General features: G+C 39.4%; 1 protein-coding gene across 6 annotated transcripts in view; it reads right to left on the bottom strand.

Moving 5' to 3' along the window:
* Nucleotides 1-16,340, bottom strand: part of LOC143026382 (dedicator of cytokinesis protein 1-like) — a 195,231-nt gene extending 178,891 nt beyond the window's left edge. For all 6 annotated transcript variants that reach the window (XM_076186653.1, XM_076186655.1, XM_076186658.1 and 3 more), the window contains exons 1-5: nt 16,200-16,340; nt 5,618-5,769; nt 5,282-5,407; nt 1,738-1,883; nt 1,050-1,173 (exon numbers count right to left, since the gene is read on the bottom strand). In XM_076186653.1, the coding sequence (XP_076042768.1) occupies nt 1,050-1,173; nt 1,738-1,883; nt 5,282-5,407; nt 5,618-5,769; nt 16,200-16,242 (591 nt within the window). In that variant the 5' untranslated portion in view covers nt 16,243-16,340. The remainder of the gene's footprint in view (nt 1-1,049; nt 1,174-1,737; nt 1,884-5,281; nt 5,408-5,617; nt 5,770-16,199) is intronic.
* Nucleotides 16,341-23,793: the final 7,453 nt, after the last annotated feature.

Genomic DNA, 23,793 nt, shown 5'->3' with positions numbered 1-23,793 from the left:
ATATCAGGACAATACAAAATTGGTACAAAGGAAATTACAAAAGTCAATTCGGAAAGGGACCTAGGAGTAACTATCACCAATGACATGGCACCAAACATATCAACAAATTAGTTGGAGAAACTTTCAATGAAAGTGGCCTTTGACTACATGGATAAAGAAATGGTAAAGATAATATTAGTTACATTGATAAAACAAAAATTGGAGTACACTGCGACACTATGGAGACCTGATACCAAAAAGAACATAAAGAAATTTGAAAGAATTCCAAGAGCAACAACAAAGATGGCACCAACACTCTCCAAATTGACATACAAAGATTGGACAAACTCGAAGTACCAACTCTAGAATAAAGAAGAGAAAGAGGAGACCTGCTAACCATCTACAGGCTTATGAAAGGGATGGAAGTCCTAGATAGAGATGATTTACTAAAGTGGGATTGAAGAAAAACAAGACATGAAAAGAAACTTAAAAAGGATAGTTACAGAAGAGATCTGAAAAACAATAGCTTCCCACAAAGAGTGATAAATATCTGGAACAAACTGAATAAGGAAATAATTAGTGCAAAAACTATACAAGAATTTAAGATCAAATTGGATGCTGAAAGATACAAGAGCGGGTCACTACAAGCATAGCTCTCTTTCCATAAAATACAACTAGGTAAATACATCTTCCTTTCTAGTTTCACCTTCATCCACATTAACCTTGAAGAAACCTCCTTCCATTCCACCACACATTTACTTATCTCTTCACTTAATAGTATATCTTCCCTTTCTCTTCCTTGTCCTTTCTTCATTCCTGACACCCAACTAAACTCCCAAACTCAAACTTGCCCCTCCCTTTTAACTTAGTTTCACTCAATGTCAACACATTCATCTTCTCACATACTGCCTATACATATAAATATATATATATATATATATATATATATATATATATATATATATATATATATATATATATATATATATATATATATATATATATATCCTGATGGTATCCAGAACAGAATAAGAAGGTTACTCAGAAAAATATTATTACCACAATCTCACCTGAATCTTTTTAATGACCTGTGCAGCATCATGGTGGTGACGGTAGAGTGAAATTGTAGAAGTGATGTCTGGGTTGAGGATGTTTCCATGTTCATCCCGAACTACTAGGTCTAGACCAAGCAAGCTATTAGGGAAGAATAACAAAAGGGTTGAAAAAAAAAAAAAAAAAAAAAAAAAAAAAAAATTTTCTATTCTAAGTGCACTGCAGTCTCGAAATTTGACAGGGTTAAGATGGTTTTTGTGGCGTGGAAATGAGATTTTTCAAAATGTGAATCACCTCCATCTTAGCAGTGTGTATGCTAAGATGGAGGTCATATGTGTTTCAACAAATTGTGTTTTTATACCTCAAAAACTCCCCTAACCTTGTCAAATTTCAAAATCCCAGTGTAATCATAACATACTGGATAGAATATGGATCTTGGATCCATTATTAGCTGCCACTCTACTATGATTTCCTTGTGGTGGATGCAAGACATTTGCACACAGTTCTCCAGAGGAGCACAGCTCTAATCTCACGCCCACGCGCATGAGGCAAAATTTCCCTCAAACTGCCCAAATGCCCTCTACCCTAACTCAGGGTAACCTGTTACTACAAATAAGCCGCATGGAAAATACTGCTCATAAAACGGAGAGAACAGAATTATTTATCAAAGTTAATTCTCAATACATAGAAAACTTTTATACTTACGAGTTTCCCAAATCTATCTTTTTGGTGATGCGCTGTTTGAGTTGTTTTAGCTCATCACCTGGCAACTGCCCTGATAGAATTTTTTTTCGCCATGCAATTAGCTCCACCATCATATCCTTTACCAACTGGAAATGGGGACTTCTCTCCTAGAAACAATAAAATACCAATACACTTTCATAAATTTGTGACAATTATATTAATTCCCCAAGTACACACCAAAAACAGACACCCTAAAGAAAAAGAGAAATGAATTAAAAACTCACAGAACAAGAAAAAGAACAGCTACAACAACTAAACAAATATATCACAAAACTAATAAACAATAAGAGGAGAACTGGAAAAATATTCAAATACAACAGGTAGGAAAACAAATACAGACGCTCCTCAACTTACGTTATATTTACGTTCCGAACGGCCGAACATAACGTGAAAATGAACGTAAATTGTTACTGTACGTTCCAGTAATGTACGACCGTTCATACTGTACTATACATCTATAAATTTTATTACCGTATCTTATAAAACACCCCTAAATCATTAATTATAAACATAATATTGTAAAATAATAACATTAATTTCAAATAAATTAAATTCAAGCAACATAATTTCAATTAAATGAGTTTTATTCAAATTTACTTACCTTTGGCAGTGGTGCTTAAAGTGAGATGGTGGAGGAGAAGAAGGAGGGGGAGGAGGAGGAGGAGGAGGAGGAGAAGTCGCATAAGGGCTTGCGGATCGTCGACGTCAGTTTCACTATCATCGAAGAAAGTTGAGGTTGAGGGTAGAGGGTCAGCTCTTTAAGAGGTTGAAGGTTGAGGTTCATCATCTTTGGAGGTCGAGGGTAGAGACTCAGCGGCTTTGGATGTCGAGGGTTGAGGCTCAGCGGCTTTGGAGGTCAAGGGTTTAGGCCGAAAAAACTTATCCAAGGATGATTGGATGGTCTTCTTTTTTTTTTATCATAAATTATACTGTAGCATTGTATTGCATCATATATTCTATTGGTGACCTTTGTGTGACACTCAACGTTTGGGTGTCTCTCAAAAATTGCAAGGGCTTGGTCTATGAGAGAAAACCCTTTTGCCAACAATTTGGACTCAAATTTCTTCATTGGAATGGGCTCGTCCTCTTCTTCATCTTCTTCCGCATGAAGCTGAGCCTCCAACTTCATAAGGTCTTCATTTGTTAACTCCTCACCATGGGAGTCAAGCAGATCTTCAAAGTCCTCCTCCTCCAACTCGAGGTTGAGCTGCTCACTTATGTCGACGAGACTGGTTAGGAGGTTTTTTGGCAGTCTCCTGCTGGTCAAAGCCCCAAAAATCATTAACAAATCTCAGGCAAAGACTCTTCCACACTGCACTGAGGTTGACCTCGGAAACCTCCTGCCATGCAGCATCAATGTTTTTGATGCATTTGAGGATGTCAAATGACTTCCAGAAGTCCCTCAAATTCATTTCAGGGTTGCTATCTACAGCCTTTAGAGCCATTCTGTAGGTTCGTCAGGTGTAATATTTTTTGAAGTTGGCAATTACATCCAAGTGGGGGGGATGTCCGGGGGCGTTATCCAAAATGAGAAGAATTTTGAAGGGAAGGTTATTCTCCCTGCAATACAACTTCACTTCTGGGATGAAATGATGATAAAACCAATCTTCGAAGATGGCCAATGTCACCCATGCCTTGCCATTCCACATCCAGATCATTGGCAGAGCTCTTGCTAACGTTTTTGAGGGCTCGAGGATTAGCTGCCCAGTACACCAACAGAGGTTTTAGCTTGTGCCTTCCGTCCGCATTCCCCCAAGCATTAGAGTTAGCATATCCTTAGCTGCTTTGAAGCCAGGCATCGTCTTCTCCTCATGGCTGATGTAGGTTTTTTCTGGCATTTTTTTGCAGAAAAGGCCAGTCTCGTCGACATTGAAAATTTGCTTCGGTGAATAACCTTCCTTCTCAATTATTCCCCGTAACAATTCTGGGAAACAATCGATGGCTTCCTTATCTGCAGATGCAGCTTCTCCACTTACGGCAGCATGATGCAAATTGGCCCTCTTCTTGAATCGGGCAAACCAGCCGTGGCTGGCATTAAAAGTTTCGTCGGCACCACTTTCTCCTACCTTGGCCTTAAGGTCTTGAAAAATAGAAATTGCCTTCTCTTGAATGAGATTAAGGCTCAAAGGCATACAGCACTGACACTGATTTTCAAGCCATATGGTTAGCAGTTTCTCCATTTCTTCAATCAGCTTTCCACGTTTCTTACTGATCACCGTTGACTGCATCACCACTGAACCTTTTACATGCTCTAATATGCGATCTTTCTGCTTATAAATGGTACTGACGGTCGACGGAGGCATTTGGAAGAAACGTGCAACGTTCACGTTTATCACCAGCATCAATTTTCCTGATAATAGCCACCTTCGTTTCAAACGAGATGGCTTGCCGCTTCTTTTGACTACCACTATCAATAGTAGACTTACGCTTTTGACCAACCATATTTGCTTAGGTTACAAATACGCAAAGCAATGTAAACACAGAGATCACAAGGGTAACACGCGGTGAACTGGGAAGAGGCAAGGCACGTTCAGTCTGTCATTTGTCCCATGTAAACAATGGACACAGTGTCATGCGTAAGTATCATTTGAACATCTCGTACTATGGAGAGCGTGCTAAACTCAAAAATTCACTCACAATTTTTTTTTTTTACAGTCAGCTCAAACATAAAATCGAAAAAACATAAAACGAATGAACATAAGTAGAGGAGCGTCTGTAATAAACAAATAATACATACATATACCAAAGGCTTTTTCCCCCTTACAAGGGAGGTAGCCAAATGATGAAACTATAAAAAACATTATCAACCCATTGCCCCAGGTCTTTTGTAGGAGACCCATTGTTCCCATGTAACTGGTAACAGCCATCAAATTGACCCATGAGTCACTTAAGAAAGAAATAGTGTTGTCTGGGTATGGCTAGGACGTAAGACGAGGTGTTAGGTGCCTTTTTTGTGACAGCTGCCTCTGGGGCAGTTAGTTTCTGTGGCCAGAACTATTCTGTTTTGTTACTGGATGATCTGAATGTAGTCCTGCTAGTAGAGCTCATATTTCTCCTGGAAGGACTTTTTCTGTGGGGCTATTGTCTCGGTGCATTTGATGGAGTATGGAGTTCGGTGGCCTGTCTTCACACAAGCACTCCACAACCAAACTACCTTAAGACATCAGCCCAATTGAGAAATCCCTTCCACAACAAACAAGAACCACATTAGCATGTCTGTGTTCAGGTCACCATCCAGCTTTCAAACAATACCAACATAGAATAGGTTTGGTCACAGAAACAAACTGCCCCAGATGCAGTCACCACACAGAAGACATCAATCACATCCAACATTGCCTTACCCAGCCAACAACACAATATCTATTTCTTGAATGACTTGTGGTCTTATACAAGATTTGTTGGCTGTTATCAAAAGGCTGTGTCTCCTGCAAAGGTGACATGGAGCAATGGAATGATTTTCTTAGAACCTTTGGCATTCATGAGAAGTACAGAGCGATAATCTTACCAAGTACAGTTCCCGCAAAAGGAGTCCCCATTCTCGCAACACAGCTGTCACCTCTTGTACAATGGGTGGAAGTCTGGCAGTTACTGTCTCTACAGCACTTGTCTTGTCAACAATACAATCCCGAACCTGATATAAATTAAGTTAAAATTATAAGGACTAATGACAATGAAAAATAGATATATAGATAGTCTAATAAACAAAACTCCTCCTCCTTTAATTTCATTATGTTATATATTCGACAGGACCTGACAACTACAACAAATTAATGAGATTTGCAATGACAATAATCTAAGCATGAAAATATCACTGACAACAAATAAACAACACATATCGAACCTTAATATAAGACTTAGGGAACACGCCTCTGAGTGCCTTGTTATGCAAAGCATAACCAAAATACCAGCCCTCCAGCTCCTCCAGAATGTGTACTGTGTCTCCAACATTGAGCTTTAAGCACCATTCATTCTCACTGCAGAAATTGTAGATCGCTGCAAGGCAATAATTTGAATCATAAAAGATGAACAGATCAATGAAAAAAGTACCCAAGTATAATCTTAAAAACAGATAGATCTTCAATAATCCAATACCACTGGGACCAAAGGAATTCCAAATGAAAATGCCAGTTCAGTGAGGAATTACTTCTAAACAAGTGATACCCACTTCATTATACTTCTAAAATATCATGTAAATCAGTACATGTTTGATAACAATGGAATGGAAACATTTAATGAAGAGCCAGTGAAAATTTGATGAAGTTATTGTTGTTCCCTAGAATATCTGGTCAAACAGTCCCATCTCCCTGAGGAACACCACAGCTGGAATGGGTTTTTTCCCACAAATAAAGTGTATACTGTGTTGTTGGCGAGCATGATTGTGTACAATGCAGTCTTCCATGTGTTGTATTGTATGGGGTGAAGTGTTACATCCTGGCCAATTGTCTGCAATGCTGTCATCCAGTTTCTTTTGGTAGCTTAGAAGGGCTGGATGGTGGTTGCATTGCAGACTGACCAGGTGGACTTTGTCCATTCAAAGGAGAGAGGATTCAGAGGGATGGATACCAGGGTGCCTGGCATGCAGCAATGTGATGTCTTTCAGTTTGTTTCTGAAACAGTGAGTGATATGATTATGGATATGCTCCTGTAAGCTGGTATCTGATGGTTGTGGAGGAACAGAAGAGAGTACTTGTGTGTGATATAGATATTTAAGTGTTGTTTTGATGTTTCTTTGTGTATGTGGGTGTTCTCCTACATAGTGTAGTGGGTGTGCTGTGTTAGTGGAGGCTGCAGCAAGTGTTTGTGTGCCTCTCATATCAAAGTGATCCTTGACTTTGAAGATTTTTGTTTCATGGTGTAAGTGGTGTATAGATATTGTATTTGTGCAGCCTGTAATTGTCTTTAGGGCTTTATTTTGTTTGGTTTGAAGGGTGTTGTGGTGTCTTAGTGAGATTAGAGGCCCATGCGGGGCTTCCATAATTCATCATTGAGCATATGCATGATTTGCATACTGTTGTATTTGTTTTTGTCCAAATGTTGTTCCTGTGATTTAAAGGCATTAAGTCTAGGTGTGCATTTAGCCCTTATGTTTGTAATGTGTTGATTGGATGACATGGCTGTATCATATGTTATGCCAAGAATCTTGGGTGTATGTATTTATTTACCTAGTTGTATTTACCTAGTTGTAATATACGGGAGGAGAGCTATGCTCGTGGTGACCCGTCTTTGTATCTCTCCGCATCAAGTTTTATCTTAAAATCTTGTATAGTGTTTGCACATACTGTTTTGTTGTCTAATTTGTTCCATGTATTAATCGCTCTGTGTGGGAAACTGTTCCTTTTCAAGTTTTTTCTATAACTATCTTTTTTCAGTTTTTCTCCGTGTCCTCTCGTTTTACCATTGTCCCACACTAACAGGTCGTTCCTGTCTAAAACTTCCATTCCTTTCATTATTCTGTAGATAGTCAGCAAATCTCCTCTTTCTCTTCTTTGTTCCAGTGTTGGTAGGTTCAATTTGGATAGTCTTTGCTCATATGTTAGTTCGGCGAGAGTCGGTGCTAGTTTGGTTGTTGCTCTTTGTAATCTTTCTGGTTTCTTAATATTCTTTTTGGTGCTGGGTGTCCAAAGTGATGCTGCGTACTCAAGTTTTGGTCTTATTAGTGTAGTTAGTATTTTCTTTATCATTTCTTCATCCATATAAGTAAATGCCACTTTGATTGACCTCAATAAGTTGTAGGTTTCTCCGAATATTTTATTTATATGTTTATCAGGTTTCATGTCCTTTCCAATCATCACTCCGAGATCTTTTTCAGAGTTTGCTCTTTTTATTTTTTCTTCTCCAATTCTGTAATCTTTTGAAATTCTGTTTTTACTCTTTCCAAATTCCATTATACTGCATTTCTTTATATTAAATTTCACTTCCCATTTTTGAGTCCAATTCCATATCATGTCCAGATCTTGTTGTAATGAGTTGCAGTCCTCTTCCTTTTTTACCTTTTTAAATAATTTTGCATCATCTGCAAAAAAATTCATATAGCACTCTTAGCCTTCATTCATGTCATTAATGTATACGGCGAACATGATCTGGGCCAGTACCGATCCTTGCAGGACACCGCTTTTTGCTTCTTCCCAGTTGGAGAATTTTTCTCTAATTACAACTCTCATTTTCCTCCCAATCAGGAAGTCTTCCATCCATTCCAATAATTTTCCTCTGATTCCACCCTTTGATTCTATCTTATTTATTAATTTATTGTGAGGTACCTTATCGAATGCCTTTTGCAGGTCCTGAAAAGCACAGTCCGCCCATCCATCTCTTTTTTGTATTATGTCTACTAATCTTGAGTAAAAGCAGATTAGATTTGTTGTACATGTGTGTGGTATTATGAGTGTTGTTGATACAGAGGCATGGTATGTATTTGTGTTCTGGTGTCTAATTAGAGAGACATGTGGCTGTAGATTTGGTTGGAGGTATTTTGAGTCTATCTGTAGTATTTACCTAGTTATTTATCTAGTTGTATTAAACGGGAAGGGAGCTATGCTCATGGTGACCCGTCTTTGTATCTTTCAGCATCAAGCTTTTTCTTAAAATCTTGAATTGTATTTGCACACACTGTTTCCATATCTAAGTTATTCCATATATCCAGCATTCTGTGTGGGAAGCTATTCTTTTTCCGATCTCTTCTATAGTTATCCTTTTTGAGTTTCTTTTCATGACCTCTTGTTTTTCCAATGTAATTTTTTAGTCAGTCATTCCTGTCAAGGATTTCCATTCCTTTCATGATTCTAAATATAGTCAGTAGATCACCTCTTTCTCTTCTCTGCTCCAGTGTTGGTAGTTCCAATTTTGATCATCTTTGTTCATATGTTAATTTGGAAAGAGCTGGTGCCAACTTTGTTGTTGCTCTCTGTATTCTTTCTAGTTTCCTTATATTCTTTTTAGTACTGGGTGTCCATAGTGTCGCTGCATATTCCAGTTTTGGTCTAATCAATGTAACTAATATTTTTTTAATCATTTCTTCACCCAAGTAGTCAAATGCCACTTTCATTGCCCTTACTAGGTTGTAGGCTTCACCGACTATTTTGTTTGTATATTTATCCAGTGTCATGTCTTTGCTGATTATTACTCCAAGGTCCCTTTCTGAGTGCACTTTTTTATTTCTTCTTCACCAATTTTGTAATTTTTTTAAATTCTGTTTTTGCTTTTTCCAAACACCATTCTGCTACACTTCTTGATATTGAAGTTCACTTCCCCCTTTTGAGTCCATTTCTAGATTTTGTCCAAGTCTGATTGTAATGAATTACAGTCCTCTTCTGTTCTTACTTTCTTTAATATTTTTACGTCATCTGCAAAGAAATTCATATAACATTCAACTCCTTCATCCATGTCATTTATGTATATGGCAAACATGATTGGAGCCAGCACTGACCCTTGTGGAACACCACTTATCATTTCTTCCCATTTTGAGTATTTGTCTCTAATTATTACCCTCATTTTTCTCCCAGTCAGGAAATCTTCCATCCATTCTGATAAATTACCTGCAATGCCACCTATTGATTCTAATTTCCTTATTAATTTCTTGTGTGGTACTTTGTTAAATGCCTTTTGCAGGTCTAGATAGGCACAGTCTGCCCATCCATCCCTCTCATCTATTATATCTATTAGTCTCAATTAGAAGCAGATTAGGTTTGTTGTTCATGATCTTCCTTGTCTAAATCCAAATTGGCTTGGGTTTAGTATAGGTTTTTCTTCCAGGTGTTTAACCCATCTACTTTTGATCACTTTTTCACATAATTTAGCTACTGTGCTTGTTAGGGAGACCAGTCTGTAGTTAGTTGGATTTTCCTTGTTTCCTCCTTTATATATTGGTACAATATTTGCATTTTTCCAGTCTTGTGGTACCTTACCTTCTTTGAGTGAGTATTTGATTATACATACATATACCAAAGGATTTTTCCCCCCTCACATGGGGGAGGGTAGCCAAAAAGAAAAATGCATAGGAATCACTCCCACCCATTTCATTTCCCATATATTCCACTCCCTTCCACCCTCCTCCCTCCCTCTCATCTTGGCACCTCCTGGATGACAGGGCATCCCTGCATCCTGTCCACTGCCCTGGGTCACAAGCAGTGTCACAAGACACAGCACATCCACAGCAAGGTCGCTTCATAAATTCGGCGACCCCCCTCTCTGTCCCCTCATGCAGGAAAGGAGAAGACGGGGAGAAATCCCTTCGGGCTGCGTCAAATTTTTTCTCATACATACTTCCTCACCCCCGATCCCCCACCCACTCCCCCTCATGCATCACAGCATCATCTATATACAACCCTTCTCCATTCACCCCTATCTTCTGTCCTCTCCCGTCCTTCCTCAACAGACATTCCCCTCTTTTGTAGTGCCCCTTTCACTCCATCTATCCATTTCATCTTAGGACGCCCCTCACATTCACTCCTTCCACACCTTTTTTACTAATCTTTCTTCACTCATTCTTTCCATGTGTCCAAACCATCCTAATACTCTTTCATCAACCCTATCTCCCAACTCCCTTTCCACCCCTGTTCTCCTTCTCACCTCCTCATTTCTCACTATATCTAGCCTTGTAACCCCTATCATACTTCTCAGGCATTTCATCTCAAACACATTCAAACTCCTTCTCCCTTCCTCTCTCATGTTCCATGTTTCTGTCCGTACATTGCTGTTAGCACAATCACTCCTTCATATAACCTCCTCTTAGCATCCATTCCCAGATGTCTATTTCTCATTACACTTTTTAATCCACCAAGGCATTTACTTGCTTCTCTCACTCTACATTCTACCTCCACCCCCACTCCTCCTTTTCCTGTCACATTCACACCCAAGTATCTGAAACTATCCACTTCCTCCAGTTTCTCACCCTTAACCTCTTCACTCCGGGGCACATTGCACGTCTGGCAGCATTAGCTGCCCGACGTACGATGTTGCGTCATAATAATCGCATTATGAAAAATAAAGTCAGTGCTCAATCGTTCGTTCTCTTTCACCCGTGAATTTTGATAACCATAGAAAATATGATGAAGCCAGTTTAGAGAGAATGGAGGTTACGTAGGTACGACTACAATAAATATAATCAAGACGCCGACGTCGGCATCATCGCGTACCCACTTGCTCCTCATGATGCCTACGTAGGCGTCACCGTATGGAAGTGGTTAATGCTCACTTCCAGCCTACTGTCACTCTCTCCCCTTGATAATGGGGGTTTACTTTATCTGTTAATTCCTCTACGCATTCCTTCAGTATTCAATTTGCAATTCCATCTGGACCAAGCAATTTTTTAACATCAAGGTTTTTTATTTGGTCACTGATTTCCTTCTTTGTTACAGTTATTTCCTTCATGGGGGGGGGATTTCTGTCTCTCTATTCCTTCACAGTTAGGTGTGTTACCAGTTGTGAATACCGATTTGAAGTGGTTGCTCATAACTTCTGCTATTTCTTGTTCTTCTGTGTATTCATGACTTCCTTGGTGCAGCTTTTCTATTTCTTGTTTTTTAGTATACCGTTCACATATCTATAAAATAGTTTCAGTTGTTCCTTGCATTTTTCTATCATTTCCTTTTCATAATTTCTCTTTTTTTCTCTGCGTATTTTTATATAATCGTTTCTTAGTTTAACTTCCTTCCAAAACATCTTTTTATTACTTTCAAAATTTTCTGTCATACTCTTTCCCCATTTCACATCTGCTCTCCTCTTTGCTTCCTTTATCTTATGCTTAACTTCCTTTCTCTTTACTTTGTACCTCTCATACGTTTCCCTCGTCCTAATTTGTAGCCAATCTATGAATGCCTGCTTCTTCTCTTCTACACCCTTGCTTCCTCATCCCACCACTCACTACCCTTCCTTCTATTTCCTCCCGCCCTCCTTGTTACACACACCATCTTTGCACACCTTATGACTCCCTCCTTGAACCATCCCCATTCCTCCTCCAGTCCTAGTTCTACTCTATCCTTTACTCTCTCCCACTTCTCTCTCGACTTCTTCTTATACTCATTCTCCTTTTTTTCCTCATTTAAGCAGTTCACTCTAAGTACCTCCCTACCTTCTGCCCTTTTCCTCTTTCTCCACCTATTCTCCACTCTCAATTGACCTTCCACCAGGAAAGGATCTGATATTCCCCCCACTCTCTCCCCTTAGAACATGTACATCCTTAACTCTTCCTACCATACTCCTGGTCACCACTATATAGTCCATTAATGCTCTATCTGCCACTCTTCCATCCACCACCCTCTCCCATGTGCACTTATGCTTGACTTTCTTCCTAAACACTGTATTTGCTATCATCAACTCTCTTTCAAGACACATCTCCACCATCAATTCTCCACTACGATTTTTGCCTCGAACTCCATACTTCCCAATCACACCGTCAATTGGTTCATTTCCTACCCTAGCGTTTAGGTCTCCCAATACAACTACATTGACATTTCTCCCTAATCCCTCTATGCACTCATTTATAGCTACCCAAAATGCCTCCCTTTCCTCTACGCTCTTCTCACTGCCAGCCCCATATGCACTTACAAAAACCCACATCTCCTTTCCCAGCTTCACCTTCATCCACATCAGCCTTGATGACACCTCCTTCCACTCCACTACCCGCTTACTTATCTCTTCACTTACTAGTATAGCCACCCTTTCTCTCCCTCGTCCCCTCTTCACACCTGAGTACCTCCCAGCTACACTCCCAAACTCACAGTTGCCCTTTCCTTTCATTTTACTTTCACTCAAAGCCAGTACATCCATCTTTCTTCTCACAAACCTACTGCATGTTATTGTGGCAAAGTAGCATGCAGTTGATACTTTAGGGTCTATATGGGGTGCCCCTATGGACCAGAGCCACACATATTTTGTCTATGATAGAGGAAAACTCTGTACATAGAGAAATGATGACACTTTGATACTACGACTGTCCCTCCGTTATGCTGTCCCCCAACCCCTTGCTACTGTCCTGTACCATTTCTCTGAATATTCATTTCCTTTTTTCACCTACCTACCCTGTGGTGGGGGAAAAGAATACTGCCACCAAGTCTTTCCACTTGAGTTGTAAAAGGCGACAAAAAAGGAATGGGGGATGGGATTAGGAGTCCTACTACCTGTAGCCCCAAAAGGGGACATTCCTAAAAAAGAAAGTAAAGGCATAAGAGGGTCTGGGAGTTTTCCAACCAGTACCCTAAGGTTTGGGTCTTGTGCGTGGATGTGGGACAGATGAGAGTAAAACAATAAATAAAATAAAATAAAAAATAAAATAAAATAAAATAAATAAAAAATTTAAATATCTGAAAATCAAGGATATAAATTAAGCTGGAACTGTACATGACTTTGAGGCTAGGTATAACAAATTAGAGAGGAGACTGGACCCAAAAAGTGCTGCTCCTTTTCTGTAAACAATAATTAGGTAAATACAATCCTATTGGCTCAATAGTGCTTTGGTGGATTTGCTGTAATTATTTCTGTTAGCGAATATTTTGGTTTAACAATGGAGTCATGGGGTAGGTTAAGTTTGTTATCCGACATTCCACTGTACTACAATATTATCTACATTAAAAAAAATTATTCATACATCTAAGTGTTGCATGGTTCCTCATGCAGTATAAGGAAAAAATATTGTAGGAACGGTGGGAAAGGTTTTACATTGGTTTACAATATAATTTAGTATCAGGAGTATTAGAATAAATCAAAATATACTGGACAATTTGCATTTCATTTTAAAATTCACTGTATGCATAACTGTAAAATAAAAAAAAAATACATTGAAAAAATAAAAATACATAAATAAAAACAGGAAAATATACTCCCAAAAATGCAAAATATGATAAATCATAAAATTATTACCAATTGACAATAAATACAAGTTCATTTACCACTTCAATGGCTTCATCGAGTTCATCACACTCTCTTCAGTACAGGAGCTAGTTCAGTCACTATCAACCCAATGGTTCCGCAGATATAGTAGGTATGTGCACATCCACAAGCGGTACCACCATCGCAAACATAATGTTTACACTGCCATTTCTTGCAACCCTTTCGACTGGCACACCTTGAGTTTGAACTCTGTTAGTGTTCGACTCATATGAGGGAAATTCAAAATGTCTTCCTGCTCTAGAAATTTAGATGTAGTTCTTTAAAAATGGACAGATTTTCACTGATTTAAACATAAAATTAGATAGTTGCAGCAGCAATTTAGTTTTCTGAGTGGAAACTTAAAGGGAAGAATGCAATATATGAATTTTTATTGTCATATATGTGTTTTTCAGCATATTTTCACACAGAAATGAGCAGTTTCAAGATCATTGTTCATAATGCGGCTGTGTATTTACGTGTCCAGAAATGCATTTTGGATTGTCAGGTTTTGTCACTGGATGCCATCTAGCAGCAATCCTTCTATTTTTGAAGACTGTAAACTTCTAGAACAGGAAGACATTTTGAAATACCTGTGCATGCATTGAATGCTACCAGAGTTCAAACTCAGGAGAACCTAGTCGAATGGGTCACTCAAAATTGCAGCAGCAAAATTCTATCCACAATGGTGACGCTGCCCACAGATTCACATATACCGTCTTAATCGCTGCCATATTAACATGATTGGTATTAGTAAGAATAGCATAAAAGGAGGGTCCTACATTGTTTTTGACATGCTCAGGTGATTTGTTGACCCATAAAACCTTCATATGCCAAGTTGCATTTAAATTGGACCAGCAATTTGGATTTTATGGATTACTTTCACAACTTAATCATTGGCATGGAAATGCAAATTTGGTATGATGCAGATGTCCCACATTATTTCTGACATGCCCACATGATTTGTTGACCCATAAAACCCATATATTCCAAATTTCATTAAAATTGAATCATTGGTTTAGAGTTTATGTGTATTTCTTTACCAAAATCTTTACAAATTACCACCCTTAATTCTCACCTTTTGTTATAATAAAGTCTTGACAAAAATTTGGAATAGAAAAAAAATATAAAATCTTATCGCCCTTATTTTTCAAGCTATTTCAGAAATATAAAAAGCATTTTGTTCCTAATGAAATAGTCTTTCATATGTAACGAGAATCTAAGGGTTAAACCAAATTTGAGCATTTTATACTCATAACTAGATATGGTTACATGGTACCAGTGGGACTACTGAGGGTATTTTTTTAGTTTCGACTATGGGCACAATATAGCAATAGAAAATTAATTATTAATTTTGTAAATTAAAATGTATCAATGTAATATGCAATTTTGTGGGCAGAAATGAAAATAAAAAATACCTTGCTACAAGCAAATATGCTAATGAACAAAGTCGGTAGCATAGGATCGGGATGCCATCTTGTCATCTGTCAATTGATGGCCTCGGTACTTCTGACAGTACCTCGCCAGGTACATTTTCTTGAAGGAATGTTATGGAGCGGGGATACATGCATTCCTTAAAGCTGCAAGAACTTTGTATACCCCGCAAGCTGAGAGAGTGGTTGAAAAGCCCGCCAACATCTCTCACGACGACGACAATGAGGACGAGCCAGATGACATTTAATTTGCAGGTAATGATTTATCAAACACAGGTAGGTTAGGTTAGGTTAGTTTAGGTTAGACGAATTTATCATCCTTTCATTTCTTCGACGTCGGCATCTATCATAACAAACATGGCGTACCATTCATCCGACACGACTTCGTTACTTACGAAATCTGTTTTAGCACCTTTTTTGTTTTTTATTTCCACTCACAAAATTGTATATTACATTGATACATTATAATTTACAAAATTAATAATTAATTTCCTATTGCTATATTACACCCATGGTCGAAACAAAATTTACCCAACTGAGCTTCATTTTTTACTGTTCTACAAATCCACACTTTGTTAATGGCAAGCAATGAACCAATTGGTGCATGGACATATGGAATGATACTTAAAATCCCCCAAATTATTACTAAATATATTGGTACTGTTGAAAAACCTCACAAAGTTTGATTTTCAAAGTCAGCATAAATTCCTAAATGAGTCTCAGTATGAGGTTTACTTCACTTGTAATTAATTATTAAGTTCAATTAGGCCTGATGATGATAAGTTTGAAAATAAGAATGAACAAACTTTTATCATTTCACTGGTATTTCTCGTTTGCTTTCTTTTTTCTCAAAATGAAAATTCAAAATATACAGTTTCAGTGAAACAGCCATGACTTATTACTTCCTAGGCACTGTTGCCTAGGCTAAAGAGTCAGTCTAATGGTTAACTGATCAACTAGTATTCCAAGGCAAATTAAGATCCATGTTCTCTTAAGCGTTGATATACAACTGTAAACTCTATGAACATAAAAATTGCCTCACTTGTCAGATTATGCTAACTGTGACACCCCACCCTGAGATAGGCGCCTCCTTATTTCATCCCAATAACCTACTATAGCTACCTTACTTACCAACACCATATCTCTCCCTGTCCCTTGTAGATGTCCACTTCATTTTCTACTGATGTGCTTGACTATTTTCTACAAATTAATAACAGATAACAACTAATGCAAACATCCTGTGTTGTAGATGATTGTTGAAGAGGATAAACTATATGCGCTCTAAGTTATTTTGTTTACTTGCAAATTGTAAACAAAATAGCATCGGTAAAAGAATAAGATTGATTAAATAATTTTATTGAATATGATATATGGAAATATTACATTTATATGTAGTATCTGACACTTTATTTTACCATAACAAAGAAATTATAGGTGGGTCAGGTTCAGATCGTGTTTGAGAGGAAGCTGGGCGGAAGGGATGAAACACAAATCGTGTATATATTTCACGTTAAAGTCTAAAATCACGCTGGTACACACGATGAAATTATTGATGTGAACTAATTTGAATCATCTGTAAACGATTTGGTATTTTCTCGCAATTCTTCTTGTTTGTGTTTGGACAATTTGGGAGTGCCACGGCCTCAAAAAAATAAAAAAGTTATTTACCCGGTCTCCATTTTTTGAGAGAAAATTCATAGGCTTAGACAGTAAGAAGTTGCTTGTTGGTTTTCCAATCACTGTTCTGTTCTTCATTTTATACATTTGAACTGTCTTATTTTTTTTCAAAAACTGAGATAACAATCTATAGTATTCTCTGTTTACTAGTGTTTTCTATGATTTGATTACATCTGAATGAATGAGCATAGTATGATTTATTGTCATCCAACTTAAATAACTTGTCAAAAATACGCCTATTCGCCACAGGTGAACTTCTGGGGAGTAAAAGAGTGAATTGTGGCGTGCACTGCCTGCGTTTAGGTTCGAGTCATCACATTTTTTTCGGGATTTGAATTGTTCCTACAGCTTGAATATATGACCTTATCACCAAATTAGGAGGGAAAAGGGCGTCTCCAATATCAACAGAGACGAAAAACTGCTCAATATCCATAGAAATAAAGATTGTTCTTGTATTTACAGTGCGAATACGACATGTGCCTGAAACGCCCAAAGTGGGTTTTTTTCGGAGCCGGCACCCGCACGGACTAGTCCTGCGTCGGGAACAGTTTACATACACCGGTCAGTAAGAAAGGGTGTGCTGTAATCAATGTACTAAATAGTACAATTGCAAGGAACGGTATACAATAATTCCAAATAAGACCTTTCTTCTTGGGGAACCAGCAGAAGGCCACTCACGGGCGGCATAACGTGCGTGCGCTGAGTGAGGGAATTAAGGTTGGGGAAGTGGTTTGGAACAGGAACGAGTCTAATAAGGGATAAATGTGAGATCAAGATTGAGAAGAGGGAGGGGATTACATGAAGAATCGTCACCCCAGATTTCGACTGGATGACAATTATCCATGCATGTGGGCTATCCTAGGGTGACAATTCTTCATACGGGCCACCCTGGGTTTACGATTCTTCGGCTGTATAAGTTGATGACAATAAGCATAACCCTCATTCAACCCAATCTTTATCCCACTGTTGATATTCGTCGTAATGTGGTGAACAATCTTCAAGTGTATCTCATAGGGTGACGATTCTTCATGTGGGCGTTCCGGGATGACAGTTCTTTATGTGACCCAAGGAAGGTGGTGATGGGTGATCCTATTTCTAAAATTTTTGTAAATACGTCTGATCCATCTTGCTGCATTATTGTAAGTGGAGTCTAATTTGTTTATTTTGTTGGTGTGTGGATCCCAGACGGTGCCGCAATACTAAGTGTGGCTGAACAAGAGTCTTGAAAACTTTTTTTTTTTTTTTTTTTTTTTTTTTTTTTTCTGCGTTGCATCTCCTGGGCCTGCATAGGAATCCGGCTTGACATTGGCTAATTCCTGGTTCCTTGTATGTACGTAGAGGGCGTGACTTACTACTTTGTACAACCTCATAACTGATAACCATCGGTCGAGGGCAACGTTGAAATCTCGGCACGCTGATTCGGTGAGAACCAGCCAACCATAGCATAGTAGCAACAATCCATTTGGGTAAATCCAACCAGAGAAGACCAACAAGCACTTCGCATACATGCAGAAACAATTACACATGTTTTTCTTCGACTAACACTCACTTCCTTTCTAACTTTCTCTTATATTACATATTCTCATTTCAGTAATATTTATAAAGTGTCTCTACATTTCTCTACAACTACATCTACCATTTCCCCCGCTTGTTGATTGATATAGATGCAAGCCTGTCCATCCTTCCTGCGCCACGATACAATTCCTAACAAATGTACCTTAAAGTGCTCAGCTGCAATAACCCCTTCTACACACGACTACCAATTCATTTCCCTACAGCCTTTTCCTACTCTCCCACAAAACCCGATCCTGCGCGATCGGGTGGCCCTGTCCACATCCCACTTCGCGTCAGCCTTTGCCAAGAAAGCACACCCAACCTCCTTACTCGTGCTTCTACTATTCCACTATATCTCGAAAAGGCTGATACAGAGATGAATAGCCTAGCATGATGGCCATGGACCTACATACTGTAGGTGTAGGGGACGGAGGGGATATATTCCCCCAGTGTTTTGGTTGGGGATCGCAGGAAAAATAATTACTTGTTAGGGGTTACATGCTTCTTCCCTTTCCCCTAAAATAAAAATCCAAGGCGGCTAAATGTCTTCGCTCATACTGGAGGCAACTAACAGCAGTGGTTATTATGGCGTAATTAGATTTCAAGCAATGGCTATTCCCTAGCTGATCCAACTTGTGTGTAGGCAATACATACATACATACATACATACATATACCAAAGACTTTTTTTCCCTACACGGGGGGTAGCCAAAAAGAAAAAGGCATAGAAACCACTCCCACCCATTCCATCCCCCACATATTCCACTCCCCTCCACCCTCCTCCCTCCCTCTTATCTTGGCACCTCCTGGATGACGGGTCATCCCTGCATCCTGTCCACTGCCCTGGGTCAGAAGCAGTGTCGCAAGACACAGCACATCCACAGCAAGGCTGCTTCATAAATTCGGCGACCCTCCTCTCCGTCCCCCCATGCAGAGAAGGAGAAGACGGGGAGAAATCCCTTCGGGCTGCGTCAATTTTTTTCTCATACATACTTCCTCACCCCCCATCCCCCACCCACTCCCCCTCATGCATCACATCATCATCTATACACAACCCCTCTCCATTCACCCCTATCTTCTGTCCTCTCCCGTCCTTCCTCAACAGACATTCCTCTCTTTTGTAATGCCCCTTTCACCCCATCCATCCATCTCATCCTAGGACGACCCCTGTATACGTACCATATATACGTGAGCATACACCCAGTCATATGACCCATTTACATCCTCACCCAACCACCCCAACCTCACACTGTTTCCTGTCTCGAGATTGCTGAGCTGAGCATCACGAGGTCCAATGCAACACACATCTCGCTGACTCAAGCAATCTCTAGCATCCCGACAGCCAGGCAACACATACACACACACGAACGCACACTTATAAGTGCAGTCGACCACCAACTCATAACATTACAGAACAACCCAATAGCAACGAGCTTTTCCCCCTTGGAAATATTATATAATAAATAAATGGGATGTAAATAGTAATTAAGTATGAGAATATTGGTTGTGGGAGGCCGAATACTCCCATTGAAAACAGTGTAAGTACAATTGCTAGCACCTGGAAATTTTGCATATCTAGCGTTTCCGCCGAACGAAACTGAGACGCACCAGGGGGAGGACGGCAGTTGGTGCGATGACAGGTATTGTGCAAAAAGGCTAGTGATAGAGACAATTAACTGTATAAAATAGAAAAGACATGTAGTTAATACCAGTGTATTACCTGGAAATTTTGCATATCTAGCGTTTCCGCCGAACGAAACTGAGACGCACCAGGGGGAGGACGGCAGTTGGTGCGATGACAGGTATTGTGCAAAAAGGCTAGTGATAGAGACAATTAACTGTATAAAATAGAAAAGACATGTAGTTAATACCAGTGTATTGTGAAACAAGTGAATCCTTTGAATAAAGGAAAGGAACTTTCTACGAGTTTGGATTAACCATCCCGACTTCTGTAAAATGTATGCTTTCAGCACCAGTTGAGGATACACCCCTCATATTCACTTCTTCCACCTCTGCCTTCCACACCTCTTTTACTAATCTTTCTTCACTCATTCTTTCCATGTGTCCAAACCATCCTATTACTCTTTCATCAACCCTATCTCCCAACTCCCTTTCCACCCCTGTTCTCCTCCTCACCTCCTTATGTCTCACTCTAGCATAGTAACCCCTATCATACCTCTCAGACATTTCATTTCAAACACATTCAAACTCCTTCTCTCTTCCTCTCTTATGTTCCATGTTTCTACCCCGTACAATGTTGTTGGCACAATCACTCCTTCATATAACCTCCTCTTAGCATCCATTCCCAAATGTCTATTCCTCATTACACTTTTTAATCCACCAATGTATTTATTCGCTTCTCTCAATCTACATTCTACCTCCAACCCCACTCCTCCCTTCCCTGCCACATTTGCACCTAAGTATCTAAAAAATATCTACTTCCCCCAGTCTTTCACACTTAATGCTCACTTCCAGCCTACTGTCACTCTCTCCCCTTGTACATCTCATCACCTTACTTTTGCCCACATTTATCTTCAACTTCCTTCTTTCACACACCTTCTCAAAATCTGTCACTAACTTCCTCCACCCCTCCTCTGATCCTGCTACAAGCGCAGTGTCGTCAGCAAACAACAACTGGCTCGCCTCCCACTTTTCTCCATTTCTTTTTTAATCACCTCCAACCCCTGACCCACTACCCTTGCATTCACCTCTCGCACCACCCCATCCAAGTATAGATTGAACAGCCAGGGCGACATAACACATCCCTGACCAAGTCCCACCTTTACCTCAAACCATTCACTCTCTCCATTTCTAATCCCAACACAAGCTCTACTACTCTCGTAAAAACTCTGCAGTACCTCCCACAATGCCTTCCTGTCTACCCTGTCGTAACCCTTTTCCAGATCCATAAAAACCTAAAAAATCCTTACCTTTTCCTATAGCTTTCTCACATATCTGTCTTACCACAAAAATCTGATCTACGCAACCCCTACCTATCCTAAACCCACACTGTTCCTCACCAATTACTCCCTCTGTGCATCTCCTAATCCTTTCAGTCAAGACCCTCCCATAAGCCTTCCCAACTACACTCAACAAACTGATCACTCTGTAACTACTACACTCACACTTGCCCCCCTTCCCCTTGTAAAGCGGAACTATACAGGCACTCCTCCAGTCCTCCGGCACTCTACCCTCTCTTAACAAACATTAAATAACCTCACCAGCCAGTCCACCATAACTGTACCTCCTTTTTTCAGACATTCTGCATGGCATTCATCCAAACCAGGTGCCTTACCTGCACTCATCATCTTAACAGCTGCTTTCACTTCACCCTTCCCTATTTCTCCTCCATTTTCCTCACTCATCACTCTCATTTTCTTAGCGCTTCCCACTGTAACTACCTTTCTCTCCCTATCCTCCTTCACATTTAGCAACTCCCTAAAATACTCTGCCCACCTTCCTCTCACTGCCTTCTCTTCCATTATCATCTCTCCATCTGCACCTTTTACCTTTTCTTCTCTACTTTATTCGCCTCCTCTTTCTCTTAATTTTCTTCCAAAACATCTTTTTATTACTTTCAAAATTTTCTGCCATACTCATACCCCATTTCACATCTGCTCTCCTCTTTGCTTCCTTTATCTTATGCTTAACTTCCCTTCTCTTTACTTTGTACCTCTCATACGATTCCCTCGTCCTAATATGTAGCCAGTCTATGAATGCCTGCTTCTCTTCTTCTACACCTTTCTTTGCCTCGTCATCCCACCACTCACTACCCTTCCTTCTATTTCCTCCCGCCCTCCTTGTTCCACACACCATCTTTGCACACCTTATGACTCCCTCCTTGAACCATCCCCATTCCTCCTCCACTCCTAGTTCTGCTCTATCTTTTACTCTCTCCCACTCCTCTTTCAGCTTCTTCTTATACTCATTCTCCTTTTTTTTTTCATTTAAGCAGTTCACTCTAAGTACCTCCCTACCTTCTGCCCTTTTCCTCTTTCTCCACTCTCAATTTACTTTCCACCAGAAAATGATCTGATATTCCCCCACTCTCTCCCCTTAGAACATGTACATCCTTAACTCTTCCTATTATACTCCTGGTCACCACTATATAGTCCATTAACGCTCTATCTGCCACCCTTCCTTCCACCACCCTCTCCCATGTGTACTTATGCTTGACTTTCTTCCTAAACACTGTATTTGCTATCATCAACTCTCTTTCAAGACAAATTTCCACCATTAATTCTCCACTACGATATTTACCTGGAACTCCATACTTCCCAATCACTCCGTCTATTGGTTCATTTCCTTCTCTAGCATTAAGGTCTCCCAATACAACTACATTGACATTTCTCCCTAATCCCTCTATGCACTCATTTATATCTACCCAAAAACCCTCCCTTTCCTCTACACTCTTCTCACTACCAGGTCCATACGCACTTACAAAAACCCACATCTCCCTTCCCAGCTTCACCTTCATCCACATCAACCTTGATGAAACCTCCATCCACTCCACGATGCTATGCGAGCGGGTGAGACGAAATGGCGTGTAGCGAAAGGTTGCTGTAATTATTTTTCCACCATCCCTTAATATATATTTCGGCAAGAAACGTTAATAAGAAAAGTTGTTGGATTTGTAGTAATATAGATGCCAAAAATATACAAAATAGTGGTCTTCGGGCCACGTGGGAATCCCTAACCGCTTATGAATTGTCTCGCCATATCGGTCGGTCCATTCTTTGTTCTATTCCTCATATCTGCATATCATCAACACTTTTTCTTCAGTCTCGTTTAAGTCGTGCAAGTGGCAGTTGTCCATGTACTCCACTATTCTTCTGTCTTCTTGCATCTTTGAAACATATCCCGTCCATTTCAGTCTTTTTAATTCTATTGCATTTTTTAATATAGGATTGTTGTTGTTGTTGTTTTGTTCTCGTATTCCAAGTTATGTCTTCTCCATTCCTGCCTCTGGTTATCATACACAGGTCCTAAAAATCTCCGTAATTTTTATTTTTAAGAACTTCAGATCATATCATCTGATAGGGCCCATGTTTCACAGTTGTACAATATGACTGCTCTCACTATTAAGTTGTATAACCTCACTTTTGGTGTTCTTGATATTCACCTTTTCTTAAACAGTTCTACATCGATTCCCTACTTCAATTCTGGTATCTACTTCCCGATTCATTCTTCAGTCATTGGTGAGGATAAAATGATAACAATAATTATGATTATAATGATAACACTACTACTACTACCACTTCTACAACTACGACTACTACTACTGCCACATCTACTACTACTACTACTACTATAACTGCTGCTGCTACTACTACTACTACTAATAATAATAATAATAATAAAATTATGATACTGATAATAATGACAAGGATAATAATAATAACAATAAAAATAATGACAGTAATAATGCATACATATTCCAAGGGTTATCCCTCTTGCAAGGGAGGTAACCAAAGTCAAAAGACACAGGACCACTC

The sequence above is a fragment of the Oratosquilla oratoria genome, chromosome 6 (genome assembly GCF_046742065.1).
Source record: "Oratosquilla oratoria isolate Oo_2021 chromosome 6, ASM4674206v1, whole genome shotgun sequence".
Lineage (NCBI taxonomy): Eukaryota > Metazoa > Arthropoda > Malacostraca > Stomatopoda > Squillidae > Oratosquilla > Oratosquilla oratoria.
The sequence above is the reverse complement of the archived record's forward strand: the minus strand, read 5'-3'. Positions and strand labels throughout refer to the sequence as shown.